The sequence below is a fragment of the Gracilinanus agilis genome, chromosome 1 (assembly GCF_016433145.1).
Source record: "Gracilinanus agilis isolate LMUSP501 chromosome 1, AgileGrace, whole genome shotgun sequence".
Classification (NCBI taxonomy): Eukaryota; Metazoa; Chordata; class Mammalia; order Didelphimorphia; family Didelphidae; genus Gracilinanus; species Gracilinanus agilis.
In genome coordinates this window covers 366,889,156-366,914,371 of record NC_058130.1, presented here as the reverse complement: position 1 = coordinate 366,914,371, position 25,216 = coordinate 366,889,156, and the positions used below count along the sequence as shown (strand labels likewise).

General features: G+C 35.1%; 1 protein-coding gene across 1 annotated transcript in view; it reads left to right on the top strand.

Moving 5' to 3' along the window:
- Positions 1 to 25,216, top strand: part of ITGA1 (integrin subunit alpha 1) — a 138,754-nt gene that overhangs the window by 100,618 nt on the left and 12,920 nt on the right. The window contains exons 18-26 of the mRNA XM_044681196.1: positions 593 to 703; positions 4,127 to 4,336; positions 9,761 to 9,841; positions 11,253 to 11,329; positions 14,756 to 14,845; positions 16,175 to 16,277; positions 18,976 to 19,089; positions 22,933 to 23,034; positions 23,234 to 23,338. Of these exons, the coding sequence (XP_044537131.1) occupies positions 593 to 703; positions 4,127 to 4,336; positions 9,761 to 9,841; positions 11,253 to 11,329; positions 14,756 to 14,845; positions 16,175 to 16,277; positions 18,976 to 19,089; positions 22,933 to 23,034; positions 23,234 to 23,338 (993 nt within the window). The remainder of the gene's footprint in view (positions 1 to 592; positions 704 to 4,126; positions 4,337 to 9,760; positions 9,842 to 11,252; positions 11,330 to 14,755; positions 14,846 to 16,174; positions 16,278 to 18,975; positions 19,090 to 22,932; positions 23,035 to 23,233; positions 23,339 to 25,216) is intronic.

Here is a 25,216-nt window from a genome sequence, read left to right as displayed (position 1 = left end):
CTATCATCTAACTTAAAAATTTTTTTTTAATTTTAGGCCACAATTTTACCATTGTCATCATGTGCCAGAAGTTGGCAAAAAGAACCAAGCCCTCCTTGTGAACTTGGGAATGGTGTCCTTTTCATGAATGGTCAGCTAAGTCTAAACTTTTAAAGATGTGCCTGTTTGAAATTGCAAATATTTCCTAAAATGATCATTCCTATATTTTTAGTTTAATGAAACTTTAAATTAAAAAAATAGCTTCATTCTCCTCGTATTAGTCATTGTGTTATTACACAATGCCTAACACCACAAGATGGGAAGCTGAGAATGGCCGGGAATGAAGCCAGCTCTGAAAGAGCTGCCAATTATCCTGAGACCAGTTGGATCTTCTCTCCCTTTTATGCCCCTTTTCTTTCCCTCTACTCACATTCTCCTTTCTCTACCCCACAAGGCATAAGGCAGGAAGGAAGGGCAAATGTTAAGGCATCTAGATGATTTGGACAAGTCTTGGAAGCACCTACCAAGGCACATGCAGAAAGATAATATCCAAAAAAGACAAGGTATAAAATACAGGGAATGCAAGTAATGTATTTCTTGCTTTCTCTTCTAGGACAAGCATGACTTTCGGGATTCAGTGAAGGTATCACTGGATTTTAATCTTTCAGATCCAGAAAATGGGCCTGTTCTTGATGGTGACCTGCCTAACTCAGTACATGAATATGTAAGTAATTTTTTAATAACTCAGGATATCTAGCTAGGAGCTAAACTGAATCTTCTGATAACAAAAGTTTGTTCCTCCCCGATTTCTCCATCTTAGTTCAATTCCCTAGCCTTCTTGCTAACCACTGTATATTCCTAAATTTTTCAGAGGTGTCTTCTATAGAAAAATTAGCACCCTCTTGAAGAATAATTGATAGAACAATGAATCTGGTATCCTGCAACCATACTACAAAAAAATAAAATCATTTGTTGTACAGATTACAGTTTAAAAAAAAGTCATTCAATGGTACCATGGTGCCAAGTTGTTAAGACCTGCAAATAACAAACAGAGGAGTTTATTTTTGAATTTAGAGGGAATAGGGAATCACTGGAGCAAAAGTTTGTTATTAACCTGTGGTCCAAGTGACTTCAGGGGGTCCATGAACTTGTAAAGGAAAAATTTTATTTTCACTAAACTTTAACTGAAATTTAGCATTTCCTTCTATTATGATTTTTTAAAAATTCTCCTGATCATGGATCCATAGGATTCACTAGATTATCAAAAGGAGCCCCAAACACACACACACACACACACACACATACATATACACACACACATACACATACACACACACACACACACACAGATTAAGAACCCCTGCACTGGATTTTTTTTTGAGTGCTGGGAGTAAGGGGGGGGGTGTATGTGTGTAAGGAATAATAGACCTATGTTTTAAGAAAAGGATAATGGATGGAGTACAAAGAGATTTGAAAAAAGGAAACCAGATAGGGGATGTCTGCAGTAACTTAGGCCACTGCTAATGAGTGTCAGAACTAGAGTACTAGCTATATCAATGAAGAAAAGGGAACTAACATAAGATATGTTATGAAGATACATACAACAAGATTTGGGAACTGATTGGATAATATGAGGTGAGTGAAAATACCAGGTTGAGGTTGTCAAGAAAACTGTGAACTTAGGTGTCTGGAAAAATAATGGCACCCTTGACAATGATAGAGAAATTTAGAAGATGAATTTGGAAGGACAGAAAATGAGTATACTTTTGGAAATGTTGAGCTTGAATTGCCTAGTAGATATCTAGTTCCAGATTTCTAATAGGTAGTTGGTGATGTGATACTGGATCTTAATAAAGAGTCTAGTGTTAGATAGCACTGAAGTCATCTACATATAGGGATAATGATTGAACCTGTGGAAGATGATGAGGTCACCATATAAGATAATGTAGAGAGAAAAGATAAGATGGCCAATGGCAGAACTCAGGCAGACACTTAGGTGCCATGATTTAAATGAAGATGCAGCAAGAAAGACTATATAGGCATCAGGAAAAGCAAGAAAGAATAGAACTACAGAAATCTAGAGGAAAAGATACAAGAGTTACTTGAACATCATTAGTAATACAAATTACTTTACTTGGAAATTTTGTAAAGAATCTGTACCCATTCCAAAGAAACCAGAGATTTTAATCATATACTGGATATTACTTCCCAGAACAAAATGAATGGAAATTGGTAGATCACATGTAATGATAAAAATGTTGCTTAAACATTTAGAAGAGTCCATCCTTCAAAATAACAAAAACAATTTCGCACATACTGATTTTTAGGAATAAGACAGGGATGAGAGCTGGACTTGTGATATCATTGGTTTAGGGACCTCCTAGATGAGGATATTCACCCTACCAATGCAGGTTGGCCCCTTCTCTTCACCTTTCATTCTTAGAGAACACTAAGAAAGTGCCAGTCTCTTTCTCTCAAGTTAAAGTGACTGAGTTTGTGAAATCCTTGCCACAAAAGGTAAAGACTGTTCAGTAAGCTTGAGTCAACCTTTACAGACAAAACTTTTTATACAATGAGACAGTAGAATATACAGTAGAAGCCCAGAACAAAGCAATAATAGCAATCAATTAATTTTGTGAATGAGAAGAGAAGAAAAGCCTTTTCCTTTATGTGATTCAAACAGATACTTTGTGTCCTAGAAAATAGATGGAAAATGAAACTTATAAGTCAATCACTTGTACTTTTTCTTCTGATCATTGCTAGGTAGCATAGTAGCATAATGGAAAGAATAGTGAATTTAATTGAAAAGTTCTAAATTCTAATCCCAGGTCTGCTACTTGCTACTTCACTTTCTTCATCTATAAAATAGATATATAGATGGATATTTAAAATGGAGTTGGACCAGCTGATTTTTAAGTGCCTTTCTAGTCCTAACATTTTATAGTTCTCTTGATATTACAAAGTAAACCAAGGCCTTTTATTCTCTGTTCTGCTCTTAAATTTTGGCACAAAAAAGTTGCTGTTTCTTTACCATGTATCTGATAAATGATTATTGCATGAATGAATTAGTGGCAGATCTGTGATTTCAGCACCATAGGAAACTCCCAGATGATGGAAGTCCCTTTACCAATGCAGGCCAGTATCTTTTCTGCAACTAACAATTTTAGAGTGTGTCCTAGGGCACTGAGGTGCTAATTGACTTGCCCAGGGTCACACAGAAAGCATATTAGGAGAGGCAGGACTTGAATCTTGTTCTCCTGGTTCCAAGTCCTGCTCTATATCCTCTATGCCAGTGGTTCCCAAACGTTTTTAGCCTACCACCCCCTTTCCAGAAAAAAATTACTTAGTGCCCCCTGGAAATTATGAAACTATTTATTGAACTCAGAATAGAATGTAATACAAAAAAAGTGTGGCCATCACCACACCTCTGGATCGCTGCAGCACCCATCAGGGGGTGGTAGCGCCCACTTTGGGAATCACTGCTCTATGCCATGACTAGAGATAATAAAGAATTAACCAATATTTTTTCTAAACTTCTTTGTAAAAAATTCTTTTTCTATGTGATAAGGGATGGCTTGTTGGGGAGGGTAGGAAGAGGAAATGTATTTTGAAATGAAGATGCTGCTCTGTTAAAACAAAAGACACCTAAATTTTTTTTAAAGAATTTTAAAATAATTAATGAATTATAGGAATTTATTTAAACAATTTGTTTAGAGCAATCCAAAAAGATTCAGGCTACAAGCAATTATAGTTTTACTGACATACACAGGTCACCATCTCTTTGTGTCCTTCCCCTCATTCTTACTGAGAGGATCTTCTGGGTAAATGAAAGAACATGAACAGATAGTCATGAGGAATGTGAAGGCAGATAGAGGAGTTAAAATAAAGAAATAAAGGAAAAAAGGGAGGAGGAAGAGAAGGAGAACAGCAGGCATCAGTAATTAAAAGTACTTATCCTGAGCAAGATGTTTCTGTTATCCTTTAATTAAACTGGCTTCAAAATCACAATTCCTATAAGTAATTTAATAAAGGCAGAGTAAGAATTTATATTAGTCTAAGCTGGCAATATATGAGTTGTTATGTGAATAGACTGATGATTTTGAATAATGGATAATTAATTGAAAATATTTCACTCTGAATGCTACAGATTCCCTTTGCCAAAGATTGTGGAAACAAGGAAAAATGCATCTCAGATTTGGTCCTGTCTGTATCAACCACTGGAAAAGACTTACTCATTGTTAAGTCCCACAGTGATAAGTTCAATGTGAGCTTGACCATAATGAATAAAAAGGACAGTGCCTACAACACCAGAGCCATTGTCCAGGCCTCACCAAATGTCATATTTTCAGGAATTGAGGTAACTATTCATTTTTTCATTTAAACAGTCCTTACTGAATGTCTGCTGCACCCACTGCACTAACTTGGATATATTTTTCAAAAAGAAAAGTGAATTTTGTTGTCATATCAGAAATTCTTTAGTGTAGTAAAAAAAGATCAATTATAGTGATTTATATTCATGTAGTTTGCAGTTTTCAAAAAGCTTTCCTCATAACGGCCCCTTGAAGTGGGTCATGTTTACACCTAGGTTTATTTTTTTAGTTTATTTAAGCAAACAATAATTATTTCTTGGTGATTAAAACTTTAGTACTCTAAATTGAAAAAAGAAAGAAAAGTGAGTTATCTACCCAATTAATCTATGCTATTGTTTAGGTTAGAGACAGCCAGGAGAATGGGATGGGGTGGGGGGTAAGGAGTGGATTTCATACCCTATTTTTGATGATACATAGAAGCCATGTAACTGTGGGATTCAATGATCCAGCACTTCAGATAAATCTCTAAAGTTGTGAGGTGCCAGAGTAGTGCTTCTACACAGAGAGTTCCCTATACTAGTACAATGTGTTATAATAAAGAGATGTGAGAAAAGCAAGTGTGATATGAAGAGTGGAGAGAAAACTGGATTTGGAAGTTAAAGAACCTGAACTCAAATCCCAAATAGGTTTTTTACTAGAGTCTTTGGGCAAAAGAACTATAATGTCTTTACTATAGTCTTGTAGCTGTAGAGAACTTTGAATGTAGCCAGGCTCATGTGTTGTAGTGCTTATCACCTCTAACTTCTCTCATCCTTCTCCAACGGAGACTTTCATTCCTGCCTAGAAGGGGAGCAAGAAACTGGGGACCAGAGGCCACTCTGTTGTCCTCAGAGAGAGGGGGTACTGGGCTAGAATTATACCTATGTACTGCCTTAAGTATTATTAGTCTAGGCCAGTGATGGGCAAATTTTTTAAAGAGAGGGCCAAAGGAAAGGAAATGCTCATCTCTCAGTCTATTTCTAAGGCAACTCTCTCGAAGTTTCATTGTATTGTATCCTACTCATTGTATTCGTCAGATTAGGAATAATGTCACATGGCCTGATAGAACATTTCAGGGGGTCACATCTGGTCTGCAGGTTATAGTTTGTCCATCACTGGTCTAGGAGATAAAATTGGCTTTAATTTAACTTATGATTCCTGTGTCATTATTGAGGGGTAGAAGGACCCCAACCTTTATCACCAAAGTTTGACTGTTTCCTACCACATACCAGTGCCAAAATGAATGTGTGTGTGTGTGTGTGTGTGTGTGTGTGTGTGTGTGTGTGTGTGTATAGCAAAGAAATCCATCCAAATCAGAGCAAAACAAAAATCTGAAAAGGCATGCAAAGGAGAATTTATACCATAAAATAGTCAAGGAGCTCTTCCATTGGGATCAAGATAACTCATTTCAACTAAGAGAAAGAGTTCTAGTTCTCATCTAAGGAGAAATCCCCCAAATTCTCTAGAGTAGCAAGCTAGGAATTGAAACATGAAAGAGACTGCCAGCTCTTCTAATGCCTTCCCAGAGCCTTTTCTTTCATCAACCTGAAGTAAGGTTGGCCTTTTCTATCTTCCTTCTTGAAGCTAGAAGCAACCAAAGGAACTTAAAGCTTGAAGAAGTTCTGACATCTAGGCAGCTAGGTGGCTCAGTGAATAGAGAACCATACCTGGAGTAGGGAAGACCTGGATTCATATTTGACTTTGGACACTTCTCAGACCCTCCAACCCTGGGCAAGTCACATATCCCTGTTTTCCTAGCCCTTACCCTTCCAACTTAGAGTTGTTACTACAACAGAAAGTAAAGGTTTTTTTTTTAAATGATTGAAGAAAACTCAAATACAATTGAAGAGAGTGAAGGTCTCTCCCACTCTTGATAACTCTTACCTATCCCATATGAAGGTCAGGGCATCCATGTCCAATAAGAAGAGAATTCTATAACAATAAATTTTAGGACCAGAGCTACAGAAGGGACCCTATCAACATGATTGGGTGATTCCCTCCAGCTGTTCAACAGCAAATGAATAGAAATAGGAAAAGTGTCTAGGAAAATTAATCCAGGTTTGGCTGGTGATAAGACAAGGGGACCAAGGGATTTGAGTATATGTACAGAATCGTATACAGTTATATTGGCTCACTAGAGAATCAAGATTTAGAAGGGAGGATAATTGAATAGTGGTGATGACTTGGCAAAATATTGAAGGGTAAAAAAATTTGTGGTAGTGAGGGCAAAGAGATGTTTACAAGGAGTAAGATATAGGGAAAGATGGAGCAATAAAAGATTATGATCAGACAGAGGAGCTTCAAAGTTCTTGATTATGGAAGTGGAACATTTATGGGAGATGGAAAGGTTAAGATCTTAGATAAAGATTTGACCATCTTTATGTGTATCTGATATTGGATAGACTAGTAGGTCATAGGACTTAAATAGATTAAGGAACTGGGAAATCAGAGTAACTGAGGAAACATCAACATATATGTGAAGTCCTCCAGTGTGAAACCAGGAATTGGGGCAGAAAAAGAGTCTATGCCAGGTATTGAACTTATTAGAAAGAAGGGGAAATTTCATGGTGGTAGAAAATAACCACCAGGATCTAGATTAGGTAATAAACTTATACAAGAAACTTCAGGAATGCTCACAGTTAAGGGGCTAGCTATAGATAATTCTTTAATAGAGACTGAGGAAAAGCCAACAGGCAAGTGAAGAACTAAAAGAGATCAGAGAAGGCTAATACCCCAACCCCTAACACACTCATTCAGCACTCTTTTCTGTACCACCTACTAAGCTCAGACAAAACTCCATAAGCCAATCCATAGTTTTGGAGGACTGAACTTTGCCAATCCTCCTCCTTATGTGTCAGAAAACCAAACATTAGCAGTGGCTGGGAAAGTAATTCCAGAGCTCTCTCCTGCATTAGAGTTCATCCAGAGAACTGAAGACCAGAGATAAAAGGAGCAGGAAATCAGTGTATATAACTGCGTGGTCCTCCAGTAAATATAAGGAAGGAGCCCAGCATCCAGCTAGGGTGAGGTCTCTCCCTCTAGAAGTCACTTGAGGCAGGAACCAAGTCTGATGAAATGTGAATTGTCCATTGTGGTTTGTTTGGGCATACAATCTCTAAAAGGTTCACCAGCAAACTAGAGGTATAGAATGTGTTTCTGAGAGCAACTGAGATCAAAATACAACCCAGAGTGCTGTATCCTGAAAATTTTAGCCTAAACATTAATGAAAAAAGATGAACATTCAAAAAAAGAGAAGCATTCAAAACGTTCTTTGGCAAGAAAACCTGATCTGAACAAATTATTTACTTTTCAAACAACTCGGAGAACAGAAATACAAGTAAAGAAATATAGCAACTAAGGACAATAAAAACAAAGTAACACCAAAGAAACTATTAGAAGATTTCTTTCTAAATCTATACATGGAAACAAAGGTGAAAGAAAGCAAACAGGCCTGATGAAGGAGAAACAGGCCTGAAACATCATGGACTGAATCTCATTCTCAACTATAGATGAATGATTCAGTGCTTTTGTGGGACTAAATCACAGAATAGGACACATAAAAGGGAAGAGATATAAGGAAGAAGATAGAGGGGAAAGTGTTATATACCCTAATCAAGTCAAAAGTTAACAATGAAGGGAAAATGAGTCCTGTAGTCTCTTAGGAAGAAAAAAAGAGAATATAAAATGAATAAGGTGGCAAAGAGAAAGATCAAAATGGGAGTAAGAAAAGAAGAAGTCTTATTTCAAGTGCCACTAATCAATGCTCCTCTAGGGAAAAAAGTATAATTTCTAAAGAGATATAGAGACCTTATAGTAGGTGTAATCTTCAGGGTTTGGTGGCTTAGAAAGACCACTCATATTACCTCAGAAGAAAGGGTATCAAAGCCTTTGAAAGCAATTAACATTTAGAAGAATGAGAGGGTATAGATCCAGGAAAGAGATATCATAGCAAAGGAGGTAAGGTAGAGGGGAGAAACAGCTACAATGGAAGCAAGAATTAATAATGAATTGCTGTATCAGAGTTTTAGGAAAATTCCTTAAATGGGTCAATATCCTATTATCTGCAAGGCAATCATGTAGAAAATATTTAGAAAACCCCCCAAATGACTACCTTAGAAGCTTTAATTTCATTAGGAATATTGAGACTAAATGATTAAATAAGTATGAGAGCCATGAATCAAAGAATTACTATCTAGAAACAGATAGAAGGGGAAGATAAATAATGAAGAGAATGAGCAAGAAAAATCTTTTTTTTTAGAAAAAGACATAGAAAATGAAATTTCAAAAAAGTAATAAACAAATTAAAAGAGAAGAGATAACGGGAGATTACATTTAACTATGTAATTGATAGGGTAAAAGTAGAAGACAACTAGATAAAACGATGAAATAAAAAGGAACACTAAGTTAAACAAAATTCTAAAACTAGGCAAAGACATAACAAATGGGGCAGGCGAAAAAGAGGTTAAAGATGAGAGGAAGAGAACCATTGATTATCTCAAATGTTATTTATTTATAGTTATCTAAGGTTATCTAAAAATAGACAAAGCTTAAACAACAGAACAAAACTTTAAAGAACTGTGTTTACAGAGGAAGAAGGAAAAATCCAGATTTGGAGAAAATTGAAATTAGAATAAAGTGGAGGAAAATAAAAACCTAAATCTTATTACTTTAAATGTGAGTGGATTAAACAATTCATTAAAACTAAATTAAAAGAGCTACATATGATGATAAGGAAGAAAATCCCACCTCTGATTGGTTCCCAGAAACACACCTAAAAAGCACTTGTATATACCAAAGAGAGTGAGAAAAAGAGAGAGAGAGAGAGAGAGAGAGAGAGAGAGAGAGAGAGAGAGAGAGAGAGAGAGAGAGAGAGAGAGAGAGAGATAAACTAGAAAAAATGTATTATATATATAAGGTAAATCCAAAAGGCAAGAGCTGCAATCATGCTATCAGACAAAGCAAAAATAGACCTTCAGAACATAAAAAGGGCCAAACAATGAAACTGCATGATGATGAAAGAATAAAATGAATATATTGCATATGTGTATGTGCATACATTTTATTCTTATTTCCTTTGGAAATGGAAGCATTTTTAAAAAATTGTTCTTAAAAATGTCTTAAATAAAAATTATTCTGTATGTTCCTCTTTAATACATTCTTGATCAAGGTAAAAGGATGAACTATTTAAAACCCTACTTTGTTGTTATCGTTTTAAATTATGACAGTAAGCAGGAGGGAGAAAGAGAGATGTTTTGTTTTGTTCCCCATATAGCTCTTCACATTCAATCTGATTTCTATATATTATGGGATATCATTGACCCAAGAGATAACTGTGACATAACTAACTGAGAGTAATAATTGAGTCTGACAATGGCTATCAGTCACCTGACTTTTTTTTTTTTTTTTGGTAACATTTTGTGCTTTCTTTTTAGGGTATTCAAAAAGACAGCTGTGAATCCAATCAGAATATCACATGTAAAGTTGGCTATCCTTTCCTGAAAAGAGGAGAAAAGGTGAGCAAATGAAAGTTGATATGTTTCATATCATTTGTGTGATTGTGCCTGACAGTTCAAATATAATGATAGAAAGAAGTAAAAGGAGTTCACAGGCAGGTCTGGTTATTCAACTTGAAACCCAAATATTTCTCTTATAAATCAATCACTAAGACCCAAATCAGGTTCTTTCAAATGAGTTGAAGATTAATACTCTATAAAGTTATTTGACTAAATCGGGTGCCCTCAGAAAGCATTGGCTATAAAGACAGAGAGACAGAGAGAGACAGAGAGACAGAGATAGAGAGAGAGAGTTCAAATGAAGTCTATTGGCCTGGGTTGTGGAAAAGAAAAACAAATAGGTTTGTCTGGAACTTTGGCTCTAGAGATAAACTTGAGATCCAGATGGACAGAAGATGATTCTTTCTTTTTTGTTTCTGGAGATAATTCACATTTGAAAGAAAAACAGGTAATATATCTTTTACATAAAAGAGAATTGTCTTTCCAGCAAGGCAGTATATTATTTGTAAAATAAAATAAAATGTACATAGAATCATGAATAGGTTTTCTTTTCATTTTTGCATGTGTGTTTTTGTTGAAACATATTTAATTCTAAATATTTTGTCAGGTCATCTACTGACTAGAGTTAAAGAAGGAAATGTTTAACTAATCAAAATGCCATCCATGATTAATAAAAAATGTTACCTTACTTGAACTGGAAAGGGGAGAAGAAGGGAAGAATAATACCTAATAAGTTCCTTTCCATATCTTCTTTCCCCACACATTTTTAAATACAAGACAAAAAGATGTCAAAACATGACACATTAATCCTGTGTCATGAAACATTCTATCTAAACAGACAACAGACATTTGGTCGAAGGAAGTGTGGAATGGGCAAAATCACAAGCCTTGGTGAAGGCTTTCAGCTACCTAACTAATATTATAAGTAAGAATTTACCCTGAGCCTTTTCTAAGCTCACATGTGGTAAAGTGAATGGGGAGGGAGCCATCAGACTGACAAAAATGTCCATTTTAGCCATCCCAAATAATATACAAAAAGCTACTCTGCCTTACTCTTTAGCATGTGCATATTTATATATAAATGATATTTCAATTTAATTCCACCCTTTTCAGTATTCCTCATATGACCTTGGAAAGGGGTGTCAAATGGAGTACTCTTCTCAGAGTAACAGCATCATACCTAGAAGTATGATATGCTCATGCCTAAAAGTATCAGGGTGCTTATACTTTCAATCTATCCAATAGCCGTTTTAAAATATAGTGGCTACTATGGCATAAAAATGTAATTTTTATATCCCTCCCCCCATTTTTCAGTACAAGTGGATTAATTTGTGCACAGTGAATATTGTTGCCGAAAGTCAATTTTTCATCTTTTGTATGTTAAAACTAAAAATGTCTTTTTATTGCACAGATATCTTTCAAAATACTATTTCAGTTCAATACATCCTATCTTATGGAGAATGTGACTATTCACATAAGTGTAACAAGGTTAGTTTATTATTTTTTTCCACATTAATACTTGGGTACAGGGGAATCACTCAGGTTTTTTTTTGTCCATACTTGTGACTCCACAGGTGGAAGGAACGCACTTTTTTGTTTGTTTTGTTAAAACTTTTTGTTTTTGAAAACCAAGTCATTCCTTGATATTCTTTATCATTATAAGTAGAAAGCATTGAACCCCATTATTTTCTTAGAAGCAAAATGGTAAAGGGTAGTATATTTGAAATGGTAAATTTTATCATTGTTATTCACTTGTGTCTAAATTCATGGCCCCATTTGGGGTTTTGTTGGCAAAGATACTAGATTGGTTTGCCATTTCCTTCTCTAGTTGATTTTACAGTTGGGGAAACTGAGGCAAACAGGATCAAATGATTTGCCCAAAGTTACACAGCTAGTAAGTATTTGAGGTCAGATTTAAACTCGGGAAGATGAGTCTTCCTGACTCCAGGTCCAGCACTCTATCCTCTGAGCCACCTACTTGCCTGAAATTATATCTATGAGAGGAGAAGAAAAAAAGAGGGGAAGGAAAGGAGATAAAAATCACCTTATCTGTATAAGATCTAGTAACAAAACCCATTATAAAATTTCAGCTAGCAAATGAACAAGATTTATGGGTAAGCTTTCTTAGCTCAGTTTACCAGCACCCAGGAGGCAAAGGGGAAAAGCAAACAGTGCAGGAGCACTTTCTAAAAAAGCAGAACTCTCCTTCAGCCTGTCAGAGAGCCAGACAAGGTTACAGCTGCTCATGATTACTTTCTATTCAGAGTAGCCACATCCTTCCCTTGCTCTTAGCTGGCTTCTGGCCCGGGCTTGCTCTTGTATACCACAGGCACCTTTCTTCTACATAGGGTTCAAAAATTCCTGAGAAATCTGCTCTACATGCTTTTGCCACCTTCCTGCAGAAAAAATAAAAGCAAACTGGTAAAATTCATATTATTGTCCTTGACATTAAGGAGCTATTTATCTTTGCAGCCTCTGTTATGTCAAATTTCACTAAAATCCCTTAAAAATTACATATCTATTTAAAGATAGTAGACTGAATCAAAATTTCAATTGCTTGTGCTTTTGAATATTTATTTGTTTGTTTTTCAAACCCTGTTTTAGAATCAGTAATAAGTACGTGTTTCAAGACAGAAAAGTGGTAAGGTTAGGCAATTGGAGTTAAGTGGACTTGTTTAGGGTCACAGAGTTAGGATACATCTGAAGCCAGATTTCTGATACTCTTCAAAAGGAATTTTCATCAAAATCAGTCAATTCTTTTGACCATTATTTTGAATCAAAGACAGGAAAATTCAAATGGCCTATTATACCATTACTTCACTCTTCCCAACATGCAAACACTTGTCACCCAAGTTACCCAGATGCTTCCTTATGCCTTCCTTAGGTCCTGTCCCTTTTCCATCCATGTAGAAAAGTACAGTCACAACAACCCAGCTCTTCTCTAGCTCCTCATCCATCAAACAATCAACCAAATAATGATTATTTATCAAATGCCTAACTCCAAATACAGCACTATTCTGATTAATGAGGGTGATACAATGAACTACCAAAGAGGTATTGCTTCCTGTTCTCAAAAAGCTTACATTTTTGATGTGAATGAGACATGTAATATGAGAAGAAATGTTAATACAAATAAATAAGCCTCTAGATTCCTAATCTCCCTTCAAGGTTCAGTCAAGCATCATTTTCTACATGAGGCCTTGAGTTCCCAATCATAACTGATTTCCCTCTATTCAGAAATTAAAATATTTTGCCTAGAGGCAACTAAAAGGCACTGTGGTTAGAGGACTGGACATCTAGTCAGGAAGTTGTCGTTCCTGAGTACTTTCAGTTAGATCTAAATTTTCGTGTCCTCATTTGAGGTTTTTTTGCAAAGATACTGGAGTGGTTTGTAATTTCCTTCTCCAGCTCATTTTACAGATGAGAAAACTGAGGCAAATGGATTTAAGTGACTTGACCAGTCACAGATAGTTAGTGTCTAGAGCCAGATTTGAACTCAGGAAGATGAGTCTTTTAAAAAGTTTGTGTTAGAAAGTAAAACATTGAGAAACAATCCAATGGAATGGACTTGCTACTAATGAATAATATGGAAATAGATATTAAATGATAACTTTTGTACAATCCAGTAAAATTGCTTGTCGACTCTGGGAGGGGGGATTGAAGAGTGGAGGGAAAGAAAATGAATCATGTAAATATGGAAAAATATTTTTAAATTAAAAAAAAAAGTTGTGTGTTGGCACAGCTGGGTGACTCAGTGGATTAAGAGCCAGGCCTTGAGATGGGAGGTCCTAGAATCAGATCTGGCTTCAGATACTTCCTAGCTGTGTGACCATAGGCAAGTCACTTAACTCCCATTGTCCTGCCCTTACTACTCTTCTGACTTGGAACCAATACACAGTATTGATTCTAAGACGGAAGGTAAAAGTTTTAAAAAAATGTATTTACTCCATAATAGACATCTCATTTCTTGCTTTCTCCATGGGTGGGGAAGGAGCATAAAGGAAAGAGAGAATTAGTAATATAATTTTTTAAAAAATTATTGTTAAAAGAAATATTAACTTTAGGGAAATATTTTTTAATTTTATCTTTATTTTATCCCAATAACAAATTTTCCAAAGTTACATGATTCATGTTGTCTCCCTCCCCTCTCCCAGAGTTAATAAGCAGTTCCACTGGGTTATACATGTATTATCACTCAAAACATAAGGAAAATAAAATTTTAAAAAATTAAAAGAAGTGAGAGAGGGAAGCAAGGGAAGAAAATTGCAGAAGGTCAGACTTCTCTCTTCTGAGACTGGGCACAGATGTTGCTAAATAAATAATGGCAGCTTAGGTGATGTAGTGGATAGAGCACTGGGCTTGGAGTCAGAAAGATCAGAGTTCAAATCTAGCCATAGGTACCCTGGATAAGTCACTTAACCCATATACATAAAACTGGAGAAGAAAATGACAGACCACTCCATTATCTTTCCAAGAAAACCACATGAACAACTGGTTTATTGAGTAGGACAAAACTGAATTACTGAACAACAACAAAATAAGTTGAACCTTAGGGCTATGATGAAATATACTGGGGAAAAGAGTATAATGTTAGTCCATGGCAGGGCTATTTGATAAATATACAGAAAAAAATTGGGGTCTGTGTGCCCTAATCCAGCTAGATGTCACTGGTAGTAGTCTCCATTTTTCAATAGCATTTTTCGGTCAAGCATTCTCAAACATGTGTTTCTATTTTTAGAAATTTGGAATTCTTTTTTTCAAATGTGTAGTAATGTCACTAAATGGTTAATTGCCTACAACAGAACCACTGTTCTAAAAAAGAATATCAAAACAGAGCAAAATGCCAGATGCCAATACATAGTCTAGACAGAATAATTTAATACATTCTGATGTGAATATGTTGATCATTTTTAGTGACAGTGAAGAACCTCTAGAGGCCCTTTTGGACAATGAAGAAGATATTTCCATTCCAGTAAAATATGAAACCGGACTCCAGTTTTCCAGGTACTTAAACACCTGCTTATTACTCTTTTGTAAGGGGAAATGCTTCTTTAAATCTAGATAATAGTAATGACTATAGTTTGAGGTTTACCAAGTAAATTATCTAGAACACCTCCAATGGAATATGCAGGACAATTATTATTTGCTTCTTTTTATATGTGGGTAAACTGAGTTTTACAGCTAGTGATGTGCTGCTAGCATTAACTCATGAATTTAAGTCCTTATTCTGTGCACATAAAAGGTGGCCGTGCTATCTTTCTAGACAGAATAAAAGATGAATTCATTTTTTATTGAAAACTATTATTTGGGGTTTATTATTTTACTTAATAAAATTTTTTATTATTTTACTACTTTTACCTTCCAATTATTTTAAACTATTTATATTTAAACTATTTAAACTATATTTAAACTATTTTAAGTATTTTGTCTTTATTTATCCTTTAAACTATAACTTTTGTAATATAATTTTATCACTAATAACATTCAGTAGGCAAGAGAGTGCTAGAATCATGTTAAGAATAAATATCAGGAACAAGGAAATTCTGAGAATAAATGTCAAGCACACATAGGAAATCATAAATGCAAAAGGCATCTGAATTGTAAGGCATACAAATTTATCTTTGCATATTTCTTTTCCTTTTGGCAAAAATATTTTTGCCATTCTAATACATCTACTTTTCCTGATACTTTGGCTTTCTTTAAGAATTCCTTCCATTCCTTTTACTGAAAGACAAATTCCAGTAAAATATTTTCAAAGGATTTCTTTTATTCATTTTTCCTTGACTTTCTTCTGGAATTCTGCTTACGAAAACTATCTCTTGGACTCCGCATTCAGTTGACACCACCAGGATGAAAGCATCAGTTGAATTTTGAAGTTACAATTATAAGCCTTCAAGAGTTTCATGGAGTTTTAAACTTTAAAAAAAGGAGCAAGCTTAAAAAATTCTTATTACAGGAAAATATTGGGGTTTCGTGAATGTTGATTCATTAAGCACAAATGAAATTAGGGTATTCATGTGAATTATTCATTTTTGTATGTATTTCAGTGTGCCATGATTTATTTTTAAAATTATATTTATTAAAGTACAGAGATGCCAAATATAGGTCAGCAGTACATTGAATTGTATTCTCTGGCTCTCCTCAAGCCCTGATTTTGTTGCAATCTAAGAGTTTAGACTTTCTGACCCTAAATTGAAGGGGAGAGGAAGAATTCAGCTTTGTCTATATGCAAGCATATTTTTAGGATTACATGGCTTAGAGCAGAAAGAGGAGACTCAAACTAAATTAAAAAAAAACTTTTCTTTATTTCATTTTTTATCAATGCCTTTTAAGTTCTGCAAGTGAATATCATATTTCAATTGCGGCCAATGATACAGTCCCTGACGCTATTAACTCAACCAGTGACATTGGAAATGAAATCAACGTTTTCTACTTGGTAAGAAATAATTACTAAAATTATATCTTAAAGCTCTTAGTCATAAGTTTATGTTAGACTGTATGTCATAACATAATATAGAAACAGTTTGTCCTGACATGTTAATCCTGCTGCTTCAGCTTCCCCAAAGCAAAACTATCTTTTCAAAATTCCACTGTTTAAAGATAATTTTTAAGATCACTGATGATATTTGCATTTTTGGTAAATGACATAGTCATAAAAATCTCTAACATCCTACACTAAAGGAACAATGAATAGAAAGCACTTTTTTAAAAAGGCAAACCATTATAGAAAAAGAAGCTATTCCTCATTTTGTTGGATTTTTTTATTTTCCTTTTATTTATTTTATTATGAGTTATTTACTCAATTTGCTGAAAGTTATGGCCATATCATGATGTGAATATTTAAGAAGGGGAGAATTCCAACACAATTCTTGGCACCATTTTCTCTGATAAACTAGTTTAATCTCCATACGTATGAATTTTAGTAAAAGCTAAAATATATTTCTATTTATATGTAGCAGTATATTTAATTGGGGGGTCTTTTTTGCTACCATTTTTAAACTGGTGCCTCAACACAGCTTAGATCTGTGCTTATAGTCTTTATTTTAAGGATTATTAGTTTTAGCCAAGCTCGAAAGAGTTCAAATATGGACCCAGGACTAACCTACCATGGTTCAGAGAGGATCGACAGCAGAAACTTAGCCACCAGGGGATTTTGTAAGGTCACCTCAGAAGGCATACAAGTGTTCCTATCTAAAATAAGGAAAAGAGTCCCCTCTTCTTTGGAATCACAGATACTTGACACATATTGAATTAACATATATATTATTGGAACAATATTTACTTGTATTAGATCTTGTGTTAATGTTTTCCTCTGTGGGTTTTTTTTTCTTGTTAGGACCTTTATTTTTACTAATGTAGTAAACCTTCATAGAGTTGAGCTAGATTCTTATTCTGTAGAATGTCCAGTGCTATATACAGGTCCAAATGAAGTGAGAGTAGTTTAATTTAAATAAAAGTTATTAAAATGAATGCATAACAAGACAATAATAAAATATATCAGTGAATGGAAGTAACTTGCATTGTAATATTTCTTTTTCTTCATGAGAAAGTAAGAACAAAGAAATGAAGAAATTCTTACACAGTGAAAAAATGCTACTCTTTATATCTATATGGTTGTTGCACTACATGTATGACCTACATGATTTTATTCCTATGGACAATCTTCCAAATAGTTATCACTATAAACAGAAAAGAAGCTATAGCAATAAAGCACATACAATTCACATTTCACTTGATATGTCAGTATAAAGGTGCAGAACAACTTTGGAGAATAAATTAACCTTGATAGACAAGATGCAGTTGAGAAATTTGGGTATCCCTTTCATATTATGGGGATTAGGAGCACCATCCCACCCCCACCTCACTCCCTGTCATCTGGAAAAAATACATTAAATTTTGGGGGCTCCTTTGTACCAGAAAAGAAGTTTGAATCATTTCTTTTTCATTTATAGGGTGTTTATAGTACCTTTAGAGTACGCTATAAATAGGTCAATGTTAAGTAAAAATACTATCTAAAAATAAATTTGAAAAATATGAAATAAATTTGAAAAAATTAAATGAAACAAAGAGGGTTGATATTATATAATATTATACATATATTTTATGCATTTCTGAGGCTAATTTTTTTTCTCTGTCACCTGCTGACCTTCATGTGAAGGCTTCTGTCAAACTCCCCCAAAATTTCATTCAATTTCTTATGCTGATCAGCGATATATAAAAAACTGATGGGAAAAGTCATGATGTATAAAGGCTATGTATACAGTCTTTTCACTTTCAGACCATAGAATGCTGGAGTATAGAATTCATTGTTTTTAAATTTCCTTGTCTGCACTACCCTTACCTGAACAAAATAGCAATCTCAAGAAAAATAAGGGAATATGAGTAGTCAAAGAAATTTTGTCAAGGTATTTTGATTGTTTACTTCTTCCACACATCAATCACCAGGAGTCAGAGTAAGTTTTGAGACCAAAGAAGTTAACCCAATGGTAAGAAACAAGAAAATTCAGAAGTCCCAGAAACTGCCTGACAGGTGGCGCTAGGCTTTCAGGATTGAGCATCCTACTCTAAACTAAGGCCACCCTACAAGGTAGCTCCAGATGTGCTCAGAAGTCCATCCAGAAAGCTTATGCAAGTAGATCAGGTTCAGAGGACTCAAGTCTAGATAGCCCAGATCTCCAGATATTCTCTCAAGTGGATCAGAATTCCAAAGGAAGATACCTCACCTAGAAGTCATATAGCCTTAAAGAAATCCAAGGAGTTCCTAGAAATTGGCCTCAAGCCTGGAAATAATACCTGAAGTTATAAGGTAAGGAGAAGTAAAGCAGGACTTTGGTTTCCCACTACATAATTTTACTTCATACTGGCTACTTCTGGGTAGATAGGTTTCCTTAGTTAAATGAATCGACTCTTCCTTTCCTTCTTTCTTCCTTCATGCCAACCAGACTGCACACTGGGTACTCTTGGCATCTACTTGCTTCTAATTTTCTTGAGTGGGAAATTCTCTTGGCTATGAAAATTAAGAGTTGGTAATTAGAATAAAGTCATTAATGTAGATAAGGACAGCCAAGATTAGAAATAAAAAGTATGAATTAAGCATTACATACTTGATTAGAGTTTTCTCTTATTTTGTGCAGATCCGAAAAAGTGGCCATATTCCTATGCCAGAGCTTTCCCTGAAAATTTCATTCCCCAACTTAACAGCAAATGAATATCCTGTACTCTACCTAACTGGATGGTCATCTTCTGATGTGAGTCTTGTTCTTTTATCATCTATACTTTACTTTAAGACTATTTTTGAATTGATGAACTGTTAAACTCAGGCAATGTGGTGTTTGGTTTTGCTGAACTTTTTTTTACAAGGAATGAATGGTTTGATGGGTTAGGAAAGGAGAAAGATATTTTCAGAAATGAAGGTGATTTAAATGAAAGTTATATATATATATATATATAATATATTAATTTTTATAAATATATCATTACTGGGCAGCTGGGTAGCTCAGTGGATTGAGAGCGAGGCCTAGAGACAGGAGGTCCTAGGTTCAAATCTGGCCTCAGACACTTCCCAGCTGTGTGACCCTGGGCAAGTCACTTGACCCCCATTGCCTACCCTTACCACTCTTCCACCTATAAGTCAATACACAGAAGTTAAGGGTTTAAAATTTAAAAAAAAATATATCATTACTTCTTGGTTTTATTTTCTATCAATTGAAAAACTTGATGCCATAAAAAACTCATTGTCCTTCACTTTGCCTGACAAATGCTTTGCCAAAACAATGATGGTGAAGCAAATAATACAAATAATAGATATCCTCCCATTAAAAGATGTTCATTCGACTGCTTATTCATTTAGAAGACAAATCATTTGTGCATTCCACATCTACTGTCATTTGATAGGTTTTGTCTATTAAGGTCCTATTCTAATGGGTTTCCTGATTTGCAAGTGATTCTGTATTCTCAAAGGTTATGCCAGGAGATGCAAGTTATGGAAAGTTGTACCAAGCTAGTCAGGCTTTAAGTTTGAACCCAAGGTTAGCTGTACACCTCACATTGCACGATCCATCTAGCAACATTTGAAGAGGATCATCACTAAATAAGTTACAGAGTGGTGATTTATTTTTGGCCACAAAACCTCTCAAAAGATATTGCATTGTGCCATAGGAGTTACAATCTGTGTTAAGTCACTAAAGTTCTAACATCAGCAAGTAAATAGATTTGGGTCTATAAGGCTTAAGGTGGTTTCTCCTGGGAATTTCAGGTAACTGTTGTATAGGCCTCATGATTAAGTGATCCTTAACTAAGATCATAAGCAACTTATAAAATTAGGCATAAAAATACACTTGCTTCACTTTTAAAATTTTTTAGAAAGCAATATAATTATTTAAAATAGACCCTGAGCAGTCACAATAACTAATATGTTGATTTTACCCTCATCTAGATTTAATAATTGCTAAAACTTTTATAGTTTCTTAAGGTTTGCAAGGAACTTTTACAAATAAAACCTTATCCTCATAATCATCCTGAGAGATAAGTGATATTATCATCCCCATTTTACACATGAGGAAACTGATAGAGAGATTAAATAACTTGATCAGAATCACACAGCTAATAAGTGTCTGAGTCTGGTTTTGAATTCGGGTCTTCTTGATTCCAATGCCAGTCAGTTTGCCCACCTAGCAGTCTCCATGAATATTCTGTCACCAATTATTACCAAATAACATTGACTAAACTTCGACTTAATCTTACTCAAGTGTTGTCCATGAATTTTTTTCACAACTGCTGACCCAATATTATCTGTTTCACTCTGGTATCACGTTTGTTTCACCAAGCAAAAGTTGGTTCTGAATTCTCAAGCCCTAAATTTTATCTATCCTATGGATCATCAACAAAAAAGATCTTCCAAATGGAGGTCCCTATAAAACTCGTCATCCAGATGTTTAATGTATTTCTATCCTAATTTTTATTTATTTAGTCTTTTAAAATCTGACATTTCCAAAGGCATCTTAAAGGGGTAGATTTCTTTTCCTCTCTACTCTTGCCTCTTTTAAAAAGACTTTCATAATTTCATCATTCATAATGCTTGTATGAAATGCCTTTATCAGAAAGCCATAGCTAAAACAGAAGGCTGGCATGATCCAAAGTTGTAGTCTCCTTCAAGCACTTAACCCTTTCCTCTATCACTTGCTGAGAAATATGTGGTCCAATTATTGAAAATATCAAAAAACAGACTTTTAACAGTTTCCCAGAGGCCCAGAAAATAAATTAGTGAGAAACTAGGACCAGAGGATAAGCAGGCAGATAGTTAGAGAGGGATACTAAATCAGTTGATTGATAAGCATTTATTAAATTCCTACTACATGCCAGGCAGTGTATTAGGTTAGCTCTGGAAATTCAGGAACAAAAGTGAAGCAGTTTTTCCCCTGAAAGAGCCTACTTTCCAATGCACATTCAAACATTCACATACATAGATATTTGCAAATATACATACAAACATATATGTGTGTTTATATATATAGAATCACAAATGTTATATGCATATTTGGTAAACTTAGAGGAGAAACTAGTGACTAGAGGCACCAGAAAATGTCTCATGAAGAAGGTAGTATTTGAGTGCAGGAGACTAGGTATTCAATAAATACAGGGAAAGAGGGAGTGCAATTCAGACATGGGGTCCAGCTGTTATTCAGTGTATCTGACTTTTCATGACCGCATTTAGGGTTTTCTTGGCAAAGATCCTGGAGTGATTGGCCATTTCCTTCTCCAACTCATTTTGCAAATGAGGAAACTGAGTCAAACAGGGTTGAACAACTTGTTCAGTGTTATATAGCTACTAAGTGTCTGAGGCAGAATTTGAACTCAGGTCCTCCTGACTCCAGGGCCAGTTCTCTGTATACTATGGGGCCACCTAGATGCCTTTACAAAGGCATAGCTCAGTGAAATGACATATCTAGTTTGAGGAAAAAGGAAGTTCTAGAAGTTGTTCTAGAAAGGCACTAATGTGGACACTAACTTCAGCCACATATTAGTTGCCACTTGTAGCATTATTGGCCATGGATTGGAGAATTCAGTGTTGAATAACACGAGGAAAGCAGGAAGAAGCCAGATTTTGAAGCAGTTTAAATGACAAAAAGATGAGTTTGGACATGATCCTCTCCAGGTAGTCAGCAAACTATGGCTGAAGGACCAAACCTGGTCAGTTGTCTGCTTTTGTACCAGCTGACCTGCTAAGAATGATTTTTACATTTAGCCCTCAGCCTGTCCAAAAGTAGAAGGTGGGCCAGCCTCACCTGTAGTTTGCCAACCCCAGCATTCTAGATAATAAGGAACCACTAGAGTTAATTGAGGGGAGTAGGGGAAAAGGGAATGTGTGATATCATCCAACTAGTGCTTTCAGATAAAATTCACTTTGCTGGATGTAGGGAAAATGGGGTAGGGCTCCAGAAGGAGCTGGTGATTATTTTGTAATTGTTTATGTTTCAGATTTATCTGCTCCCAATCCCATGTCCTTTGATTAAAAACTAGAAGCTAGAGCAATATTGGGAGGGGCAGTTGGCAGTTTGCATGTCTTGTGACTTTGGCATCCAACACAGAGATGTTTTGCTTCTAAATTCTTAGTGAAGTTTTCTATTAGGAAACCATATATGAGACACTACTTAAAAACAAAATTGTTAATAAGCATTCTGCTTTTTGGAACAGCTTTACATTTTCCATTTATCCTTCAATATCCTAGGTATTTTAAAAGCATGAACTTCTTATCCTATCATATTTCACAAATTTTAATGAGTCAAGAAGCGCATAAACATGAACTCAAATTGATTTTGTTCATATTGATAGCATTGCATCCTCCTTATCATTGCATCTCAGAATATTGCAATCATGTTTAGCAATTAAAGGATGCTACCATGGACAATGATTATTTCTTCCATATAGGAATGGCCATGGCTAATAATGCTACAAGTGGCAACTAATATGTGGCTGAGGTTAGTGTCCACATTAGTGCCTTTCTAGAACAACTTTTCTTCCCCCCCCCCCCTTTGGGTAAAGGAGTAAGGTTAGGATCCCACTGTCTAATAAACATTTTTGTCTCAAAACAGAATGTAAACTGCAGACCAAGGAGCCTTCAAGATCCCTTCAATATCAACTTTGGAAAGAAAATGATACCAAAATCTGGGGAACTCAAGAGAGGCACCATTTTGGTAAATTTAGATGACTAAGTGACAAGAGTTAATTGCCATAACAATTGTAAATTTATAACCACATTTCCCATTTAGTCCTATCCACTTCCTTATCCCAAATGAATCAATTCAATATCAGATTAAAGTGAATTATTTTTGTTCCAGCATCTGACTTTAGGAAGCAATGATTGCTAATCAGTTTTCTTCCACTTCCCAACAGGACTGTGACACCTGCAAATATGCAACTATTAAGTGTAATGTGATCCCTTCTGATGTAAGTCAAGTAAATGTCACATTCATCTTGTGGAAGGCAACATTCATAAAAGTAAGCAAATTTCCTGGTTTAGAGAGTTAATGATACAAAGTAAATCAACAAATACATAGTGATGATAATAGTCATGATCACTCACATTTGTTTAGTGCTTTGCAGTTTGAAAAGCTTCTATTACCTCCTTTGCTCATTGATTTCATAGTGCTAGGAATTGTGGATGATATTGAAAATCCCTAAGAGTTTTTATTGAAGCATTAAAAAAAACCAAGAAGTAGGCTCTTACCAGTTCTCCTACCAAATGGTTGAGCAATTCTTTCTGAGCTCCACTTTCTTCATCTGTAAAACGGGGGAAATAGGGGATAGGTTTTGGCTTCAAGACAACTTGTCCCATCTCCAAGAGATTCTAACTATATTATCCTGGATGAGTCATTTATCCTTTTGGCTCCTCAGATGGCTTTATAAAACTACAAATTTCAAAATATTTGCCAATTTTCATTGATAGGAGTTTCATTATCAAGGAACTCCCAGGACCTATGGAGTTCCAGGTGCAGTTTCCCTCATGATACTTTTTTGAGGGAAGTGCTTTCTAAAGTGGAAAGAACTCCATAAATGTGGGTACTATAAGGATGATATTAGAAAATAAGTATTGTTTTATTAGTTTAAAGACAAGAAGTAGAGAGAAGCTGGCTTGAGGAAGAATTAGAGTTTCAAATAGAGCTGAGAGAGAGTGTTAATTTCAACAGTTATAACCATTATTTCTATGACAGTTACACTCTCTGGGTGTGGCACTCCAGGACTGGGCTTCTGGCAGTTGACAGAGCCACACACAGCTACTTTCTCTCTCAGGGTTGGAGAAGGTAACATCTTTGCTTCTCTCTATCTTGGTCTGAGTGAAAGACTTGAAGGAATGGAATATTTTCTTTTCCAACTTGGGAAACACTATTCATTTATCTGTTACTGTCTATAGATTGGTTAAACTGTGAAAAGACCAAACAAAACCTGATCTTTGGTTTGGACTCTGAGTCTATCAAGGCTCAGAGTCCTAACTTGATTCTTGTGGAGACTCAACCAGCTAGCCTTGGTTATCTTTATAACTTAAAGGTGAAGTTAAGAGTTAGAGTGGTTAGGTTTATTTAGAATAGCATAAATTTGGTTAGTTAAATTAGGGAGGATTAGCATATCCTGTGAACCACAGGAGAAGCAGTTCCTTGTGGGACCTGGGAGTTTATTTGGGTGGAGTTAGAATCCCTTAGAATTAGAAATCCTTTTTCATATATATATATATGTATATATATATTTAAATAAATAGTTTATTTTTCATAAACAAGAGTCTCTATAGCATTCCTTGCACCTTGCATTGCTCACCTATATTATTTTATAGTGATCACTAAAACTATCAGATATCTTTGTTAGAATCATAGAATACAAAAGCTAGAAGGTGTTTCAGAAAATATCTAGTTCAACCCTCACATTTTATTTTTAAAAATTTTCTTCCTTATTATGAACTTAGTCATCTAGGAACAAACATTTCAATATTTTCAATATTCATTTCTGAAAATTTCAACATACAGAAAATAGTAAAAAAGGATATATAAAACTGAATTCATTCTACAAATTTTTTTCTTTTTTTTCTTTAGAATATTTTTCCATGATTTCATGATTTATGATTCCCCCCTCCTTCTTTCCCTACTCCCAGAGCTGAAAAGCAGTTCCATTATTTAAAAACCTATTTCCATGTTATTCATATTTGTGGTAGAGTGATCTTTTAACATCAAAACCTTAATCACATCCCTATTGAAATATGTGATTGATCATATGTTTTTCTTCTGCATCTCTGTTCCATAGTTCTTTTTCTGGATGTGAATAGTGTTCTTTTTCGTAAGTTCCTCTGGATTGTCCTGGATCATTGCTGCTAGTAGAAAAGTCTATTAC